Source organism: Eleginops maclovinus, chromosome 8, assembly GCF_036324505.1.
Source record: "Eleginops maclovinus isolate JMC-PN-2008 ecotype Puerto Natales chromosome 8, JC_Emac_rtc_rv5, whole genome shotgun sequence".
Taxonomy (NCBI): Eukaryota; Metazoa; Chordata; class Actinopteri; order Perciformes; family Eleginopidae; genus Eleginops; species Eleginops maclovinus.
In genome coordinates this window covers 3,332,824-3,353,144 of record NC_086356.1, presented here as the reverse complement: position 1 = coordinate 3,353,144, position 20,321 = coordinate 3,332,824, and the positions used below count along the sequence as shown (strand labels likewise).

The 20,321-nt window shown below is 41.0% G+C and overlaps 1 protein-coding gene across 1 annotated transcript in view; it reads right to left on the bottom strand.

Moving 5' to 3' along the window:
• Positions 1-20,321, bottom strand: part of tcf4 (transcription factor 4) — a 178,543-nt gene that overhangs the window by 14,897 nt on the left and 143,325 nt on the right. The window contains exons 11-17 of the mRNA XM_063890231.1: positions 12,875-12,980; positions 12,281-12,477; positions 11,725-11,875; positions 8,239-8,309; positions 7,983-8,061; positions 4,808-4,887; positions 4,291-4,500 (exon numbers count right to left, since the gene is read on the bottom strand). Of these exons, the coding sequence (XP_063746301.1) occupies positions 4,291-4,500; positions 4,808-4,887; positions 7,983-8,061; positions 8,239-8,309; positions 11,725-11,875; positions 12,281-12,477; positions 12,875-12,980 (894 nt within the window). The remainder of the gene's footprint in view (positions 1-4,290; positions 4,501-4,807; positions 4,888-7,982; positions 8,062-8,238; positions 8,310-11,724; positions 11,876-12,280; positions 12,478-12,874; positions 12,981-20,321) is intronic.

Genomic DNA, 20,321 nt, shown 5'->3' with positions numbered 1-20,321 from the left:
TGTGTGTGTGTGTGTGTGTGTGTGTGTGTGTGTGTGTGTGCAAATGTGTACATAAAAGAGAGAGAAAGAGGGACAGAGTGAGCGCAAATATGTATGTCAAGACAGGAAGATGAAAACACAAGTGACAGAATATATGTAATAAAGTAAATATGCAATAAAACGCGAAAGAAGAGAACAAAGTGTGTGTGTGTGTGTGTGTGTGTGTGTGTGTGTGTGTGTGAGCATTCAAACACAGTAGGAGAAATTGAGTCACATCTGCACCGACGTAAATGGGGAAAAATATAGAAAAATGACATGATGTGAGAATATAAGGAAGGAAAGACCGAAACAGTAAAGTCAAATTAATAGCGAGGGATTGGAAAAGGAAACACGAGGAAATATGGGGAGGTGATGATTTTAAAGAAATAGAAATCCTGAAAAGAGTGATAGTGATAGGAAGAGTTGCATAGCAAACAAAAAGGATAAAAAGGAGGGAATGAATGCCTGAGAAAAAACTGAAAACGTCTCAAACACAATGGCTTCATTTCAGACATTACATCACTCCTTCCTCTCACTTCATTTTCCCCTCATCTCTTTTTTTCAGCATTTCTATTTAGTCTCTTTCTATTCTTTGGTTCAAGCTTCCTGTTCAAACACACAAACACACACACACACACACACACACACACACACACACACACACACTCACACACATGTCCCGATTGAAATGGGTCCACATAATCCAATATTTATAACTGTAAAGAACTGCGGACAGATGTTCATTATGTTGTTTACTTTTTATAATCAGTGATTGCCCGTTTTAATCATGGCTGTGTTTTGATTTTGCCCAGAACCTTAACAGCAAATCTTATATGTGAAAGAAAAATAATCTGAAAATGCTATAAAATGTTGTAAAGAAACGTTGCTTCCCTCCGTATTTCTGCATGAGGAAAATAAAACTGTCTGTGGATGATCAGCAAACCTCCGTGTGACCGCCCCAGTCACCCACGGTGTCTCACAGGGTTCAGTCCTCGGTCCCCTCCTTTTTTATCGTGTACATCCTTCCCCTCGGACATACCCTCGGCCAACGTGGCAATCCATTTCCACTGCTATGCCGATGACACTCAACTCTACCTCTCCTCCAATTCCATCACATTTATAGTGGTTAACATGTAATGCAATCTCAAGAAGTTAATTGCAAACGTAATATTATAAACATCAGGTTCGTGCATCTTCACATCACCAAAGCTAAGCTAAAGGTGGCTAATATTTGACGTGATGATGTTTAGTTGTCTTATTTAACTTCTTGTTAGCCAGCGCCCTTTTTATGACACATAGAAGCTTCAGAAATCCTATTTCTAAGTTGAACAACTATACATCAAAACACCGTAAGCTTGCGTTAACTATAGACCTTATTTTGGGAATTCAACCATTTGAGAAATGTTGACTTTAAGACGAAAAACCCAAACGTGTTGAAATTCTGACTAATTTCTGGGTTTTAGGACTCATTCTTCCACTACTCTGTAGAAGTATAATTTACACTTGTATGTCGTGTATATATTACAGCTATAAGTAGCGTAAAATGGAGTGTAAATACACAGGAAAACTGATAGTTGAACCCAGATAAGCAAACAGATTTTATCTCGTCTGCATGACAAGGACATATAAGCTCAGCTGCTGAGGACTCACAGTTCAGACTCCCTGATAGCAGGCAGCACCTCGGCACCACCGACCCCGCCCATGGAATAACTTTATATAGAGCTGCTGTGTTTTCACTCTTAATGAGTCTGTTTGTCTATCAGCCAATAACCCTGAGCCTGAATAAACAGACACACACTCGCCCTAATGACAACACAAGGAGCAATTTAAGGGCTTTTGTGTGTGTTTATAGAGTCCATAAATAAAATAGTTTGTTTTAGAACATATACTTCATTCTCTTTTTCCACTGGTTGAATAAAAACAAGTCAGAAATGTATTTGGAATAACTCCAACATCAAGCTTTAAAGTAGTTTATACAAATATTAGCCTTAACAAGGAGTTTTACTTGTAATGTTTTCTTGGGCTAAACCGCACGGCACTTCATAAAAGCTTAATGCCAAATTTGTCTCCTGGGAAGTCCAAAGAGCTGCGAAGTGTTTAAATGCACCACAGAACAAACTCGAAAAGTAGTTTTTCCCCAACTTTTAAGCCTTTTTTCTACCACAACTTTCAAATGACATCATAAATCTAGAAACACTCTCGTCTTCTTTCCACTCAAGTCAAGTCTTTACGCATTTACACATTTGTTAAAGCGGAGATATGTTTTCTCAAAGTTCTATCCAAATGACATGTTTAGTGTTCACAAGTTACGTTCCTTCACAGGGATGTTCAAATTACGCAGTATTAGTCTTATTTCAGTCTCACAACTCACAGGTTTCATTAGTATGTTTATTAGAAGCAGTGTATAGTTTGAGTTTGGCGTCTAGGCTCGGGCTTCATCACTCCACATATTTACAAAGAACATTGAGTGATGATTAGATAACTAACCCCCGAGCCTACAGGTGGAATCTGGGGAGGAAGCTGCCCCATTTATGAGAACAACATTCGATTTCATTTCGTAAAACATCTGCCTTTGAATAAATCCTAAACCTACAGCATAAACTGCCGTACTTTTGACTTTTGCTGACAACCTTTACAACAAGCTGAAGTGTCCTGCCCGCTAGGTGCTACCTGATGGAAGCGACAGTGTTACATGGTGATGTCACTATGTTCGGGAAGTAATCAAAGGAGTCCAATGGATGAGTTTCAGGCAGACGGGGAGGGAAGTGTGTGGGAGAAAAACTGTGCAGACCATTAACATGCATAATATGTGATATTGAAGACCCACTACTTCTGTATATTGTGCATAGAAAGAAATAGGGATAATCAAACTGTTAGAAGTTTATTTAAATACATTTAATTGCTGATAAAAAAACAAGGAATTATTCCTCCCGCTTGTGTGTGTAGCATATTTATGTTAAGATGTATTTTGATTGGCTGTCTGTGGTTTTTTCTCCCAAAAATTGGGACATCAACTTAAAAGCTAAAGTTTTATCAATCCCTGGTTATTTTTATCGCCACGTTTGTGATTGTTTTGATGTCCCTTTAAAGGGGGAGAAAGATAAACTGGCAAAGAGAGAAAGACTTAATTAATATTCCCAAAATATTGTTATGTTAATAAGTGTTAGTGTGTACTGTCCAACCGGACAAATGTAGAGGAGAGAGACAGCTGGACAGATATGCGTGAGAACAAGATAATCTCTGTGGGAGCCGGTCAGTGCCCACACACACACACACACACACACACACACACACACACACACACACAGACACACAGACACACACACACACACACACACACAGACACACACACACACACACACACACACACACACACACACACACACACACACACACACACACACACACACACACACCACTGTACCACAGGTGTTCTCCATTTAGAAAACAACACTTCAAAGTACTTTAACAAAGAGCAGAGATGGGGGGGGGGGGGGGCAGGCGGCAGGGGCAATGCTTTTGAACTACTGGAGTTAGAACAGTAAAGTTACTGTTAGCGCCCCCTACAGGCCACACCGTCAGTTACAACTGCAACACAGATCTAAAAAGTCCCTTGAGGATACTGACAGTTTTTTAACACAGAAAGAGGTTTTCAAAAGTGTGTTGGTTTGCATGTCTACACATCTGGTGTGTATATGTACTATATGTGTATGTGTATGTGTGTGTGTGTGTGTGTGTGTGTGTGTGTGTGTGTGTGTGTGTGTGTGTGTGTGTGTGTGTGTGTGCGTGTGTGTGTGTATGCTCAAAGCACAAATAAACAAAGTAAGTTTGACTGAACTCTCTCTTTCTCTCACACACTCCTACATCTCCTTATGTCACACAGCTGCTTGGTTCTTTATGTTTATTGTTTCAAGTTGACAAAAACTAAATATGGAAAACATTACTGCCGTCTGTCTGACTTCACAATTGTAATTCTTCCCTCTTGTTCCCTCTCCTTTACTTTTTAAGACCTTTTTTTCCATTCCTTTAACCTCCTTCCCTTCTCTTTGTTAACTAACCCCTTCTCCCTTTATGACTGACCAATATACAATACATATTTGGATAATCAGACATTCAGAAACGATTCAAATACTTCTAGAAAGATTCTTTGTGTATGATCTTAATATAAGTGCCATATTGACAGTGAGGAACGTTGTATGTGAGATTAATGGGACTTCTGTCATCACCTTTACATTCATTCCCACAGGATACAAACATGCTCTGAGCTCCTACCATGAGGGAGTGTCTGTTGCCCGACAGCAGTCCTGAACCGTAGCCGCTGCTCAGAGCGCCCATGCCGCCGTTGTGCGTGTGCGCGGGCCCGATGAGGTTGTGCATGTCACCGTGCCCGCTCGGCATACCCGTCGACGGCCCCACCGCGTGACTCCGCAGAACGTGGATGGCATCGTCCAAACGTTCCAGGCGGTCCTCGATACGACTTTGCTGCAGATTGAGGGAACACAGAAAAATGATGAGAGAATTGCTCTCACGTTTTCTTTCTTATCTTCGTCTCTAAACTGAAGGAGCTTTGAATCGACATCCATTCTGAGATGTAGTTTCTAGGCAAGTCATCATGGTCTCTTTGTTTGACTAGCAGCTTTACACAGATTATGTTTTTCCTGCATTAAATAAGCAAAGAAATACAGTAATGAGCTCATTCAGAGACACAGAAGTGTGTGTGATAGGGAGGTAATGTCAAACATACAAAAAAACCATGTGATGTAAGCCATTTTTGGTGTGTATGTCATACCAGGGAGTGTAGTGGAGCCTCGTAGTTTGGCGATGATGCTCCCTGTCCGCCATTCCTCGACCAGACAGCTGAACTGGCAGCTAGGAGAAAGGAGACAAGGAGACATGATCAGAAGAGGAGTGAGGGAACAAGAAAGATTAAAAGCAAGGATGCAAAAAATGGAGATATCAGTAAGAGATTGTTGGAGTCTGACACTTGTACTGGTTATTGTTTTTGATAGACAGCTAAACTGTTCTTGGTGTGACCCGCCTTTCCCCCAAAGCATGCTGGGATTGGCTACATGGGTGCTGCTTGTGTATAGAAAGAAGAAGTCTGTTTTTTTGGATTAACCTCTTATCCTTTTCATATGTGGCAAAAAGAAAGCACTCAATGTAGCACCAAACAGCAGACCAGACATCCTCACACACAAGGAGCGCTTCTTCCTAACCACTTGCGGCGCTCGGACATAATAAACTGAGAGATGAGGAAGAAAGGACAAAAACAAACCAATTCATATCTGCGAACAGAAATGCTAATATCGGGCTTTTGTTTCTGAAAGGGTACAAGTGGTTGATTAGCATGGGCCCTCTGCAGAATAAACAAGCTTTGTGTCTCTGTTCTTTCCTGCTTTTGTGTTTGCCGTCGCTCTGAAGGGTCGAATCTGAAGCGACAGGTCTCATTAGCTGGTATACAGAGGAGGCACAATGACTTGTGTAAATTAACATTAATATGAGGATCTGAGTGAAGAAGGGAAGGCCTTTCAGCAGGCTCTGGGTTCCAGATGTGGCTCAAGCTTTAAAGCACTGAGTTTATCCAAATCACTACCAACACTTTTCACCTGTCCTAGTTGTATCTAGCCATGCAGGTAGTTTCCGGTCAATGTTTTTAACGTATTTGAGCTTCATTTTTGGTTAATGAGACTCTAAATACTAGAAAGCAACACATATCTGCAAAAATATCCACATTATTTATGGTAAATCCTCAGAAAACACTAACTATAATAGTACTTAGATTGTTCTATATAAGTATTTGTTCACCACAAAGGAAAGCCCATTTGTATGGATGCGGGAGCTCAACAGAAGTTCAATTTTTAATCCAATGGGACGTTTGTTTTTCGAACCACAAGGAAACCTCTTAAACTCCATTGTGTTCGAGTGGAAAATAGATTCAAGAAACAGATGTTTTTTAACATTGCATTGATTAAATCAGCAAATCCACATCAGAAAGTGGAACATACCACTACATCTGACAGACTGAGTGATCATTTTTACAGTCGGGTAACAGAAGTGCTCATGTCCAATGGGGTGTCTGTCCAATCGGAGCCAAACTCAGGTGAGAGAGAGGACTCCATCTCTTGTGGAGAATTGGTGATAAGACAGCTAGATTTGAACTGAAATTTGAACGCTTTATTGCATATATTGCCCGTGTGCTTTCTCTCTCAGTTTGTTAATTGCTGGGTCAGAACTTGGTCGTATTCTTCTCTATAGGATGAACGCACACATCATTCATTTAGATGTTAAATTAATAAGGAAACAGACCTCTTTCAGCATGGATAGAGGTTGAACAGTGTAAATGATATGCACAAAATGTTAACCGAAAGTAAAAAAGACCGTTGAGAGACACATTCATCCAGTCAGGTGACAGATTTGTTCATGTTGCTGTCCCACAGTAGTGTTATCTTTCCTCTTGTTCTCCTCTTGATTTGTCCCCTTGTTTTCTTCTTATCCATCATATCACAGTTCCTTATTTTTCCTCTCCTTGTCTCTTTATTTTCTTTACTTGTTTCCTCTTGTCCTTCCTTTCCTTCCTTACCCTTCTCGCCTCCTTTTCCTACTTTTCTTCATCATCTTCTTTCTAAGTCCTCCGTCTCCTCTCGTCCTCTGTCCTCCGTTCCTTACCTTAGTTTCCCCCTCTTCCTTCCTCCCCTTACCTCCTCTGTGTCCCCACCACTGATCCCTCCTTTGTAACTCTGATCTCATCTCATTAGCTTGTGTTTCTCCCCCCTTTTTTCTAATTGTCTTCCCATTTTGTCTCGCAGTCTATTCTCTCCCCTCTCCCCCATTCATATTACATGCTCATTTCCATATGCTAATTAATGAGTAATCACCTGGGTACATTCATGTGCAAATACAAATATATGTATTAAACTGCAGGATAAATTATTCCAAGTCCAACCATGTAAAACACCCTGGTAGAATTAGCCTTGGATATCAATTTGCATGTAGTTTGCTCTAATAGGCTTCATTTCTAATTTGTAAAAAGTGGAGTAACTCTGACACAATGATAAACACCAATTATGGTTTCGCAGGCAATATCCGAGGCAGCTATAATGACGAGGAGGAGGAGGAGGAAGAGGGGGGCTGGTGTTCGCGGAGCCGGTAGGTTTGTGAACGATTTGTCGGAGTGGTGCTCGTAATTAAAGCTATCAGTCACCAGGCGCGGCGCGGAAATATCAAACGGTGTGTGTAGCAGCGACAATTAGAGACAAATTCGACACAACTATTATTAGGAAAAGTCATTTTTCACTTTAAGGAGCGGGGAGAGTTTACAACATCAGCCGTGAGGAGGACTAATTTGTGGAAATAAGAGGAGAAGGAGGACGTGGAGGGGGTAGAGGACACAGGAATTTTTAATGCTCCTGTTTTACACCCAAGTGATTACACTTAGAAAGCAGATATCCCTTTAATGTATTACCAACAAATGAAGAGCTATTATCATTTGTTACTCATCTACTTCTCACAGATATATTAATTTGATTTAAGATCAATTCTAGAATTAAAGGATTTGAAATGAATATATCTTAAGTTTCCAGTCAAGATTCAAGTCACTAGAAAGAGAGTTTATTTAAGTCTCAAGTGAAACAAGGTCAAGTCGAGTCTCACGTAATTGGAAACAAGTCTAGGTTGCAAGTCATATGAAACAACCTTAAGTAATTTGAAACCAATTCAATTCATATCCCAACTCATTTGAATCAAGGTCAAGTCGAGTCTCAAGTCACTAAAACTTCCAAACAACTTTCAAGTCACTACAGACTAATTGTACGTCTCAAAACATCTGAAACAAGTCTCTAGGTTGCAAGTTATTTCAAAATATTCCAGGTCTAGATCACAAGTCTAGTAGCTAGTCGTTTCAAACAATTTCAATTCAAGTTCGATAGCAGGTGAGCTGTGATTGGAGGGGGAAGGTCTTGTGATACCTGTGAGGGAGGGCGGGGAGCCGACTGGTGTGGAGGGGTTGGACGAGAAGCTGTTGTTCGTGTGGTCCGGAGAGTAGATCTGAAAACATGTGAGAGACATTTAAAAGAAGTCTCCAACTCTGAAAGCCCCAAAAAATATTCAGCAAATTTGCATTTATAACATACTGAGCAAGTATTTGACACGTGCATTTCGGCTGATATTTGACAGGTGTATTTGAGGCGTATGTTTACATGCATGTTAATGGGTTTCACTTACAGATGCGAGTGCTTTCCCTAAGGCGTCTCCTGTCTGAGAGCTGCTGGCTGCTGCGTTCGGCGCTCTGTTAGCTGTGACACACACACACACACACGGGGAAAATAGGGACACAATCTTGTAAATAAAGATGTTTTTTTCTACAATTTTTAATTGTTCTGTCAAATTCTGTCACACTCAAACTGCAACACATATTCATTAGGAGTGAATGTTTAGTGTGTTAGTACCAAAAGAGCCTGGTGCATGGAAATTCACGGGAAAATTGATGTACGTTATGCAGATCAACCGTATGTTTCCCAAACGTTAAGCTGTATACCGTTAGCTGCAGAGGCTAAGTACATAGGCTGAGTTTAGCACGATAGGTGTGTCACAGTATGGTGTGCACAAATAAAGAGAAGAAGTTAATCAACGGACACAGGATTGTGCACAAGAGGGTGTATCGGCATTGCTTCAGTTGTTGAGGATACGAACAGATATATTAAACATGCTAACGATGTAGCCACATTTTTGGACTGCTGAGCCTTTTTTCTCATTTATTTTTCCACGAAATTGATTTGTTCCCTTGTCTTGCACACACATTTCTACTTTGGCAGGTCAAAGTTATACAATTTGATGGTGTGCTGACCCCTTCTTAAATAACTGCAGAACTGAAACAGAGTTCAATAGGAACCGACACTCAACATCGACATTCGTGTGCATTCCCTCCGACTGACAGCATGTGTTTGTGTGTGCCAATGTTGGACCTCGACACAACCAAATCTGTTTCACACACTTGAAGAGCACTGAGGCCAACGAGGAAGGAAGTGACCTCACACACACACACACACACACACACACACACACACACACACATACACATACACACACACACACACGCACAGAGACTCATCTCTCCTGATAGCAGATCCCAGATGGAAAGTTTACGCTCGCACACACAACTTAGACACATCCACGCCACGCACACACAGCACGGCGAAAAACATCCTTTCATGGCAAATGAATCCATTACAGAAATTGGCAGGACCGAACCGCTGTTAGGGAGGAAAAGAAAGAGGGAGAGGAGGAGGACGAGAGATACAGGGATGAAGATGGAGAGAGAGAGAGAGAGAGAGCGAGAGACAGGAAGCAGCATATGTTTTGGGGTTAAGGCCTCATGTCTCACTCACGCCATACCACTGGCCTAGTAAACCATCCAAGGGATTACTGACACACACACACACACACACACACACACACACACACACACACACACACACACACACACACACACACACACACACACACACACACACACACACACACACACACACACACACACACACACACACACACACACACACACACACACACACACACACACACACACACACACACACACACAAGCTTGTATCCGGACTCGACGCATAATTTAGAACATGTGCAGGACAAAATATTTTTCATAAATGAAAGCTTATAGGAGCAGAAGAGGAGAGCGTCCCGAAGGTGAAAGGGATTTTGTGAGTTATTTCTGTCTGTGTTTCACCAACCAGAAACATATATATATATGAGAAATCTAAACATCTTAGTTTTAAGATCCTTTGCCATGTGACAAATCCATATTACATATTACTCGCATACTACCTACATCTGATAGCATACAGTTCTGGACTGGACTTAAATCTGTCTGTGAACCGCAGCAGTGGTCCGTGTGGATTCATGTCATTTTCAACAGAAACTAAGGGTCGTATTAGAAAATATCAAATATAAAAAACATGAAAATGTCTGCTAAGCAGTTACTGTCATTATCAATATTCTGCTGGCTACTTGTGTGGTTAATACCTCATCAGAAAACATTGAATATTGCACACATTTGTAGAACCTAAGGCAGATGTCTTAATTTGATCATCGATTAGTCCAAAACTCAGAGACCTTTTATCTACTTTACCAAAAACAAAAACAATCGATTAACAAAATAGTCGCTGATTGATTTTCTGCCAATGCTCTAATAAAGTAACCTGCAGCTCTACACTGAAGATTTGCCGATCACGCCTGTAGTAAATCCTCCCCAGTCTGTCCCAGTCTTAATCTTTATTTCCCCATAATATAAACCTGACCCATGCTGTTGAACTTGCAGGAAGCTGTGCCACTCTTCATCGAGAAACCGACTGTTCAAATGTGATGCTCTGTTGATGGAAGATTATATTTTCAGTGCTAAAATCTATTGTAACTGACCACAGCTGCTACTCTCTGCAAAGACCACATACCCACTTGTTTACCCGCACCAATCAGCCGGATGCAGAGAATCGCCTGTAAACACCGCGCGGCGGCGTTTAGGCGTTCATGTGTGCACACACGTATCATGAGATTAAATTTAAACGACAGCATCATGTTTTTTTCATTAGTTCCATGTTGTGTTTACACTCATCCGCTCTGACTTGTGTGTGTGTGTGTTCATTCTTTGTGGAATGTTGGAGATGTCTTCCAACGAAAACAAACTTTCAATCTGTTTCTTATTGCTGTTCCATTTGTTCTGTGCGACTCAAAGCAAGGGGTCCGTACGGCATGCTGTGTGTGTTTGTTGGTATGTGTGTGTGTCTTTGTCAGAAAAGCTAAACCAGAATGAGAAGTACAGTTTTACGCCTGACACTAAAATTGAGTCGTTAAGTGGTTTCAATCATCTGAGTCCAATCACAGCAGGGACTGTTATAACCGGTTGTGGTAAATAAACATGTGGCCTCCTGACTAGAAAGCATTGCTAGTGTAAAAGTTGGAACTGCTAGAAGACATGCAGCGTCAAAACCATATGATAGTTTCAAGGTTTGTTAACTCCATATAGACAACGACTAAAAGTTGCTGCCGGTAGTTAATGATGAAGACTAAAGCTTTGACACAAACATGTATCCTCACCTTACTGATGACCACATAATACTGATGGATGAACTAAGCTACATCCATGCTAGCAGGTGCAGAGAAGCCATTTGTTTGAAGGCCACTGAAAAGTCACTGAAATTTGTCCATTGAATTTTTGGGAATATTGCAGACAAATGTTTATGATCATTTCAGGTTTAGTTCAGCAGGAGAATCTTCAACAATGAACACCTCTGTAAGCTAAGGTTTTAAACAAATGGTCCCATAAGTCACATGACCACCACCAAGCTAAAGACCGATAAGCGTTGGGTGTGTAGTCCCATTTAGACACTTATTAGCAACCTTGACATTTGAAACTTGAAGGTGGTGTAAGTGGGGTATTGACTGTCAATTCCAGTAACAGAAGGCAGAAGCTTGTGCTGCCCAGAGACCTTATGTCAGGAAGTGCAAACATTCTAACTATTTCAGAGTTTTATGAACGGTTTTCTGCAGTATTCCTTTACAGTCAAGTTTCAAATTGAAGTTTAAGCGAACTTTGGAAATGTCGTCAGAACAAAGCGTAGTGGGCTAAACCATCGGGCTAAGCATCGACTGTTCTTGATATGCATTTCTTCAGGACCTGAACACAAACAGGTGTCTTACCCATGATGCTTTCTGTGCCGTTGGTGGAAGCGGTGCATGAGGCGGTGCTGTAGTGATTGCCCCCGCCCCCGCTCCCTCCCCCTCGGTGGAAGCTGGACATTGGAGGAAGGCTGGAGTTGATGTCTGCAGACGAGTGCGACGGGTAACTCTGCTGAGAAAAAAAACCAGAACTAAGTAAAGCTTTGACCAAAAATCACAATAACACACAACAGCACCGAATACAGGAGAAGATTATAAACAGTGCAATGCCATTTAGCAAGTGATAGGATAATGACTACAGACGTTAGTTGCTTGTTAATCTATTACTTTATCCAACTTTAATATTAACCTTTGAACTTATTCATACAAAGCTGGTCAAATACAGTTTATCTGTCTCCTAAAAAACACAAACTGCACTTTTAAATCACACTGGCTTTATGATTTAGTCATACATTTTATCCCCAAAAGCCTCTGTAATAAGCCAGCTTTCCTTGAAACAGGATAATGTAGCTAACACATTTAAAGTCTTAAAATAACAAAGGCTAATTTGACAGACTTCCTGAAAGTAAAGCATCACCTGTGTCACGCCCTGTACAGACTCCCTGTGATTGACAGCTCTGCTCACCAATCTGTCGTGAGGGTGAATCCCGCAGTAGGAGGAGCTCTGGGAGGGGCCGTGGGCCGAGTTCCCGCCCCCCAGCATGCTGCCGTGATAACCCTGCTGGGTCATACTGCTACTGCTGCTGCTCCAGGGGTCGCCACTGTGATGACCGTCTGACAGACACACAGAGAGGGAGAGAGAGAGAGAAAGAGATGTTCATGTCATAATATCACACCATCTGTGTTTCAGTTTTCACAATGAACACATAAATCCACTGCAGGAAGTTTTTATGAAAGACAAATATGTGTGTGTGTTGGTGGGTTTGTTTTAAATCACTTATGAGGACCATATTTTGAGAAACAACCTATTCTGTGGGGACATTTTTGGACAGAATGCTGAAATGGTGCTGAAGTCATGCAGTGCAACTTTCAGCAGAACTCCTCTTAAAAAGAATAAATATGGAAGTGTTGTAGTGTGTGTGTGTGTGTGTGTGTGTGTGTGTGTGTGTGTGTGTGTGTGTGTGTGTGTGTGTGTGTGTGTGTGTGTGTGTGTGTGTGTGTGTGTAAGTACCTGGCATGAAGAATGAGCTTGGGAAACCAGCGCTGGGAGGTTTGGAGGAGGGATAACCCGGTGAGTCTCTGTTGTAGTCTGCTGTACTGGCAGACGGAGCGTACACCTGCAACACAAACACAGAAACACACAACGTCATTCAGGAATCATCAGTCTGGTCAAAATACAACTTGTTTTCATCACAAGCCTCACAGCCAAACACAAGGTGAGGCTCAGCAGGAAACAGCTTCACACAGAAGCCTTTTCCAGCAGGAATAAACAGATGATCGACACCTAACTCTTTAACTCATCGCCTTTGCTTTTATTTTCAAACCGGAACAAATGCAGCAGCTGCTCTGGGAACTTAAGAGGAACACAAATATGTTTTAAATCTGACAAGCTGGAAATTGTTGTTTAGTTTAAAAAATCTATACTTTATAAATAAGTGATAAATACTATGATGCATGTATTTGCCTTTTTTAAATTAGCCTATTTTTACTTAAAACACTAAAAGGATTGTTAATTATTTTGTTCTAAAAAAGTAAAACAAGATTTGTGATTTAGATATCCTTTAAATGTAATGAAGTGGAATCATATATTTTTATTAAGTACACATTTTAGATATTTGGGTTTTTTACCTTCACAAAATTTCAATACATTTTACTCAATATATTTTGTACATCTTTCAACAGTTTGAAACAATGTTATTTAGGAACGTGAATAACCCTCATGGTTTTACATTTTCATCAATGATTACATATTTAATTAAAGAGTCAAATTTTCTGATACCATCCAAAACAGTTTGAGTATATACTGTGTGTACTGTATATGTATTAGCCAATGTGTGTGTGTGTGTGTGTGTGTGTGTGTGTGTGTGTGTGTGTGTGTGTGTGTGTGTGTGTGTGTGTGTGTGTAATAACTTGAAAAAAGATCTAAACTAAACCAAAATAATCTTAATTTTAAAGCACAAAATGCTTTAAAAATGGGTGATTTTATTTATTTATTTGTTCTATTGTCCTCTTAAGCTCAACCACTACACAAACTCAAAATTCCTTTCATAAAAAATACAACATGGAAACCACATCAATTGCATCTTCAATGTCCACTACTTGAGTATTCTGACCAAAAACATAGTGCCTAACAGAAACTAAAGCCACAACACACATTCTGTGGGCCCGTCTTTAATTTAGACTCGTGTGATTCTGTGTGCACCTCCTCTCAGAGGGGCAGCAGTCATGCAGCAAACATGCAGTGAGGCTGCAGCAGAACCAGCAGCCTGTACTGCCTCCAAACAGGTGACGTTCTTCCTCACACAATGCCTGTGTTTGGTCATGCCTTCGACTGGGGGTCCCACAGCATGCCTCTGTGTGCATGTGAGTGTGCATAGCGTGCGAACACTCAGCCATGACGCTAGCTTTGCGCCGCATGACGCAAACCCTGGAACAGCTGTTGAAAGCGCTCTCCTCTCCCTCGGTCTCCCCCACTGACTCACATCAAAATGAAAGCGCCGCTCCACAGCTACACCTAATCTGCCTCAAACCCCCCAAAAAGACACGGGTTGCTTTGTTAACTTAACAGTATTTGCATATGGATGGAACACAGATGTTGTAAAAGAGAATATGATGGTAGAACACAGAGAGAAGAAATACAAGGGAAAGAAAACAACAACACTTGGGGGCATTTAAACAAAAAAAAAACCTCTCACTTCCCACACTCCCTGAGAGGAAATTATTAAAAACAGAAAACAGCCTCAAACTGTTTCTGTCAAACAAAAAAACCTCCTGACTTTTTTCTCAGATCACCAAGAGCTTGTTTATCTGCCTCTGAGGGGAAACATCTGATTCATGTTTCCGTAATCACCCTTTTTACTTAATGTTCAAAGATGATCAGGGAACACTGGGACCACATAGCACATCTCAGAAGTAATATGAGAGACACTTGCAACTTCTTAATAAGAAACAAGGAGAAGCTGATACACACCGGCTATATTCAGTTCCACCTAAGCATGTTCTCTTCCCTGAATGTGTTTCCTTTATTATGTCCCCCCTAATCCACTGTAACACACACACACACACACACACACACACACTCGTTATTAGACAAGGATAGTAACGAGGAGACACTGTATGGTTAATAAAAAGTGATATTGGGCTGCCACTAATAATTGAATGTCTCCCTTAAACTCCACTTCATGTTTTAGATTTCCTCCAGCAATTTATCTAGAGTATGTTCCATTAATTTCAACGCCATGAAAAGCTTCTTATTTTATTTCTAATTACACCCAACAAGGTGTGTTTAGGTCAGTGTGAGTGGTAACAGTTTGTGGACGTATGCAGCAACAGAACTTCCTAAACCTTTTATAAGTTGCATTATGTAAAAAAACCTCTTCACTTTTAATGCATTAACTAGCAATGTTTTGCAAAGGGACAATGGCATCCCAAAATCTGAGTGCTGAGGATGTTATGGCTGAGAAACATTTTTACAGTCTTGGCTTATTGGCGTATAGAGTACAGCTGTTTTCAAAGCGCGGCAATAAAAATGCAGTGGTGAGGAACCGAGGCTGCGGCTGTGCTAGCTGTGTAATAGGATATGGTTTGCAAGGAACCTAAGATGGTCAAAAGCAATGCATCATGGTCAATTTATTCCCTTGATTTTTATAATGTTAAATAAATTCTGAAGTTTGATGTTATTATAACCTTTCTATTTTTAATCCTTTTCTTACAACTTCTTTCCTCATGTGTGTTTATTTTTGCACCAAAGCAAAATGTGTAAACCTACTTGGCAATACACTTGTTTTTTATGCCAAACCTTTCTGCATGTTTCAATCTGAATTCAATCCTAATAAAATGATTTTTTTTTCTCCATTGAGTCTCTGTTTTAACTGTACTCAAACTGCAGAATTAAAGTGTAAAATGATGCCGCAAATTAATCGACAAATTAAAGTTGAATCCTTCCAATGTTTTGCAGTGTTTTGTTCAGTTGTGTTTCAAAGCCAAATTGTTTACTTCCTGAAAAATACTGCTCGTGGAAAGACGCAGACACAGAGACAAATACCACAACAATCAGGACATCTGTGGGGAAAGAGACACTGGGAACTGTGGGAATAACAGACTGAGGTCAGGAAGTACCCACACACACACACACACACACACACACACACACACACACACACACACACACACACGTAAATGTGTTAGTTGAATGCGAATAAAAGTGCTAAGAGGAGCTAATGTGTTTGGGGATGCTGGCAATGCCCCACAATGCACCTTGCAGGAATTATAAGGATATACATTCTTCCATCTGTGCACTTGCACACACACTCAGACACTCAGACACAAATACACAGGGTCTGCAGATGTCATTAGAGCTAAGCTAATGTGAACTTCCTCCTCCTCCTCCACTTCCCCTCTGAGAACTGAGTTTGGTTTCTGATGATAAAACCACATTTATTGACCCAAAGCCTACACAACAAAGTTCACACACACACACACACACACACACACACACACACACACACACACACACACACACACACACACACACACACACACACACACACACACACACACACACACACACACACACACACACACACACACACACACACACTTGTGTTGAAAACATGTTGATTTATATCTCATGTCGTGCACACATATTTTCCAATTGAATGCATTTTAAACTGGTGACGAAAGGCTGTGATTTGTGTGTGTGTGTGTGTGTGTGTGTGTGTGTGTGTGTGTATATTCATTTAAGTTTGTGTGTGTGCGTGTTACAGAAAGACAGGAACAGGTGCAGAGTGTGTTCGAGTCCTAGGAATGTAGAGAGACACAATAACAACTTCACTTCCTGCAGTATGTAACACATGCGCGCACACACACACACACACACACACACACACACACACACACACACACACACACACACACACACACACACACACACACACACACACACACACACACACACACACACACACACACACACGCAGTATCAGTATTCCCACAGTTACCAGGAGGACCTTCAGAGTCACCCTTGACAGTGTTATCATTGCCTAATAAAAACCAGAAGAAAATATGTCCGATCAATAACCTTCGTGCTAATATTTCCCAAACACTTCTCAGAATTGTGAGGCTTGCTTGTGCCAAAAAAGTAACTTGAAATCAAACTAATCATTGTAGAGTTTTTGTCTACTTTGATGGAAACCAAACAGAAAACAATCCGAACAAGGGGAAGAAATTAATCATAATTCAACCAGCCAGCCCACATCTGTGTGCCACTAAAGCGTCATAATAGAAACCAATCAAGGTTCCACAACAGGAACCGTACGGAGCATCTGAACCGGTGGTGATAGAAAAACTACAGAATCAAGTGAAATAGCTTCTGAAAAGGGACGGACAATCTCGATTTCCAGGATTCTGAAGTAGCTTACATATTCTTGGGCCAAAATGTCCTCTCGGTGAGCAACATAAACCAAAAGAATATTGAGTTAAAGGCGACAAACAACGTCTAGCATGTACATCTGGGGTCCATGTAAACAGATATTTAGATAAAGCGTTGTCAGAATAGAGCCGCTTGGTTCTGAGGAGGATTTTCTGCCAATGTCTTCACCTGCATGCAATTAAACCCGGCTCTAACTGATTGGTCAGTACTAAAACTGTGACAAAAAACAGATCAGAAATAGATATTGAATGCTTCTGAAACCAAAATACTATCATTGCTTGAAGTTTGATAAGCAGGTATCTATTTATAGTATGTGAAAATAATAATGGAGCTTAAAACAGTCAAATAATTGTATAAAGACAATTCCACGTCCAGTATTATTTTGATTGTTATTTTTGTTTTGAATGCCAGGTTTCAATCAAAATGTACCACACATTTCCTGCAAATTTGAAAAATCTGAAAAAATAAATGCACAATGATTGTTTGTTCCCATCCAACAGGGTTTAAGTTATTAATATTCATGAAGATAAGCAGCACGTATGACAAATCCTCAGAGAGACAGGATGTAGAAACCATGATGAAAGACATTTGTGTTGGCCTGACCCTGGGGAGGAATGAGGAAGTAACGTTTGTTTCCTGGGACGTTGAAGTCACTTAGATCGTCATTTATTTGCTAAATCTGTTTCAGTCCATTCTTTTTCGCACTATGCTTCTGATACCACAGCACAGCTTACAAACGTAATGGCGACACCACGGGACCTAGTTGTGTAAAACTACGAACAGAACCAGAACAAGGACAGATGCTCCTAATGGCAGCCAGTGGAGCTTCGTCCTGTCCCTGTAAGGATCCAGTGGAAGTGGTTGTGTAACCTCCCGCTGCGTGGTGACGGATCGAGGGGAAACATCACAGATTCCATCAAAGCTTTCCCTCTGCGTCACCCCCCGGCAACAAGGCGAGAATAAAAAAGGCACATTCCTCTGAAAACTGATTCCTCATGGAGCTAACCAAACACGTAGAGGCACAGAACGTATTCGGAGCAGCCAGCTGTGCAACTCGCTGACCTGACCCACAGGTACAAACAGAAACAGCAGCTCAACTTTAATTAGAGGGAGAAAGTTAGTACATCCCAATTGAATTAGCATAAACATGTTGGCAAAACCTCTCTACTCTATTTAAACCCAAAAGAAAATCACCAACATGGGAGAGCGATAATATACTGCCTTAAAACTGCTTATTTTGGCATGATTGACTGTCATGAATCCCACAACAAAAGCAGAGAACGTCTTAAAAACAAGTGAGAAGAAAGTGCTGAATCATGACTGTGGAGATTTGGGAGTCAACTCGTTAAAAGAAGAAGAAAGAAAAGCAACAAACACACTTAATTCTCTCTGCAGTGTTTCAGTTACACCGTGTTGACAGCGAAGAAACGCTGCAGGGCCCTGATTGTTAGAAAGAGACGGTAAATGGAACAAAGTGGAACGCTGAAAGTTGGATGTGGATAAAAAGACAGTAAATGGAAAGAGAGAGAGGAGTGGAGAGGAAGAAAAGAAGGAGGCTTTTTGTCTTCAGTGTTTGATGCTTCTGCTCCGTGTTATTGTCTCCAAATGTGGGGAGCATCTGTTCAACCTCCCTGCTTCTCCGTCAGCTCCTCTTGCTCTTCCTCCTATCCTTCCTCCGCCCTTTTGACCCGACTAAACGTCCTCAAGATGTTTGCATATTTTACATCTTAATGACAAAACAAAAAATGATGCAAAAGTGTTTCTGGTTTAAAAATCTGTCAAATGAAGCGCACTGGCATTACTGAAAGGATCAACAAACTGACCTGATAGCGATGTGCATCTGGTTAATAAAGGAAGACACAGTGCTTTTTTAAATATCAAAACCTAGAATTTTATTCAGAGCTCAAAACACACAAAACCCAACTCGTCAGTTGCTCGGTTTCCATCAAAATGTGTTGCACATTTTCACAAAATTGTGCAAAATTGGATGAGGAAAATGCAAAAATTAATGCTTGTTTCCATCCACCAGCATTGCGCAATACGCCCTCCAGGTGGAAACGCTTCCGTCAGAAGCGTCAACCAGAAACAGCGGAAAATTGTATGGACATATGATTTTTGTGTTTCCTAATCGGAGGTAGGTTACATCCGATCTGTGTTAAGCATTAAGGGGGAACAAAAGTGACTCGCTTGAGTGGATGCTGGAGTCATCACATGCATCATGTACGTCATTATTTTTGGGCCAAATCTGTTTTTTATCGATACACCAATGCACCAAATGTTCCTCTGCAGCAAAGCGTAACTTTTTAGCTGCAGATTTTTGAAGTATTCATCGTTCACTTTGTTTTTAATGGGTCAATTGAAAATGTACTGGAAACACAAACATGACTCTCAAATCTTGAGTTGCAACGACGATCCGGTTTAGTTTTTCACCTCTGTTTTTTTCATTAATTGACTTCCATAAAAACATTTGCACGGATCCGAAAACGGATCTGCATTTCGCTCCGTAAAGGACTTGTTTTCTCCTCTCTCTGCCTCTTGCTCTCTCACTGTCACACACACACACTTTACCACGCTTCATCCAAAGCAGATGTGCTGGAATGCGAACACTCAAAGGAGCAGTCACGAAACCTCTTGACACACACACACACACACACACACACACACACACACACACACACACACACACACACACACACACACACACACACACACACACACACACACACACACACACACACACACACACACACACACACACACACACACACACACACACACACACACACACACACACACACACACACACACACACACACACACACGGCTGCACCTGTGCCTATCCAATTTTTTTTCCCTCTCTGTTTCACTCTCTCTCTCTCTCTCCCTCCTCCTCCTCCTCCTCTTTGTCCTCTGCATCTCTCATTTCCAACATGTTGCTTTCACTTTCGCCTTTATTCACCTTCACACAAACACCACGAGAGGCAAAGAGGAGGATGTAACATATGCAAACATTTTTAATTTGAAAAGT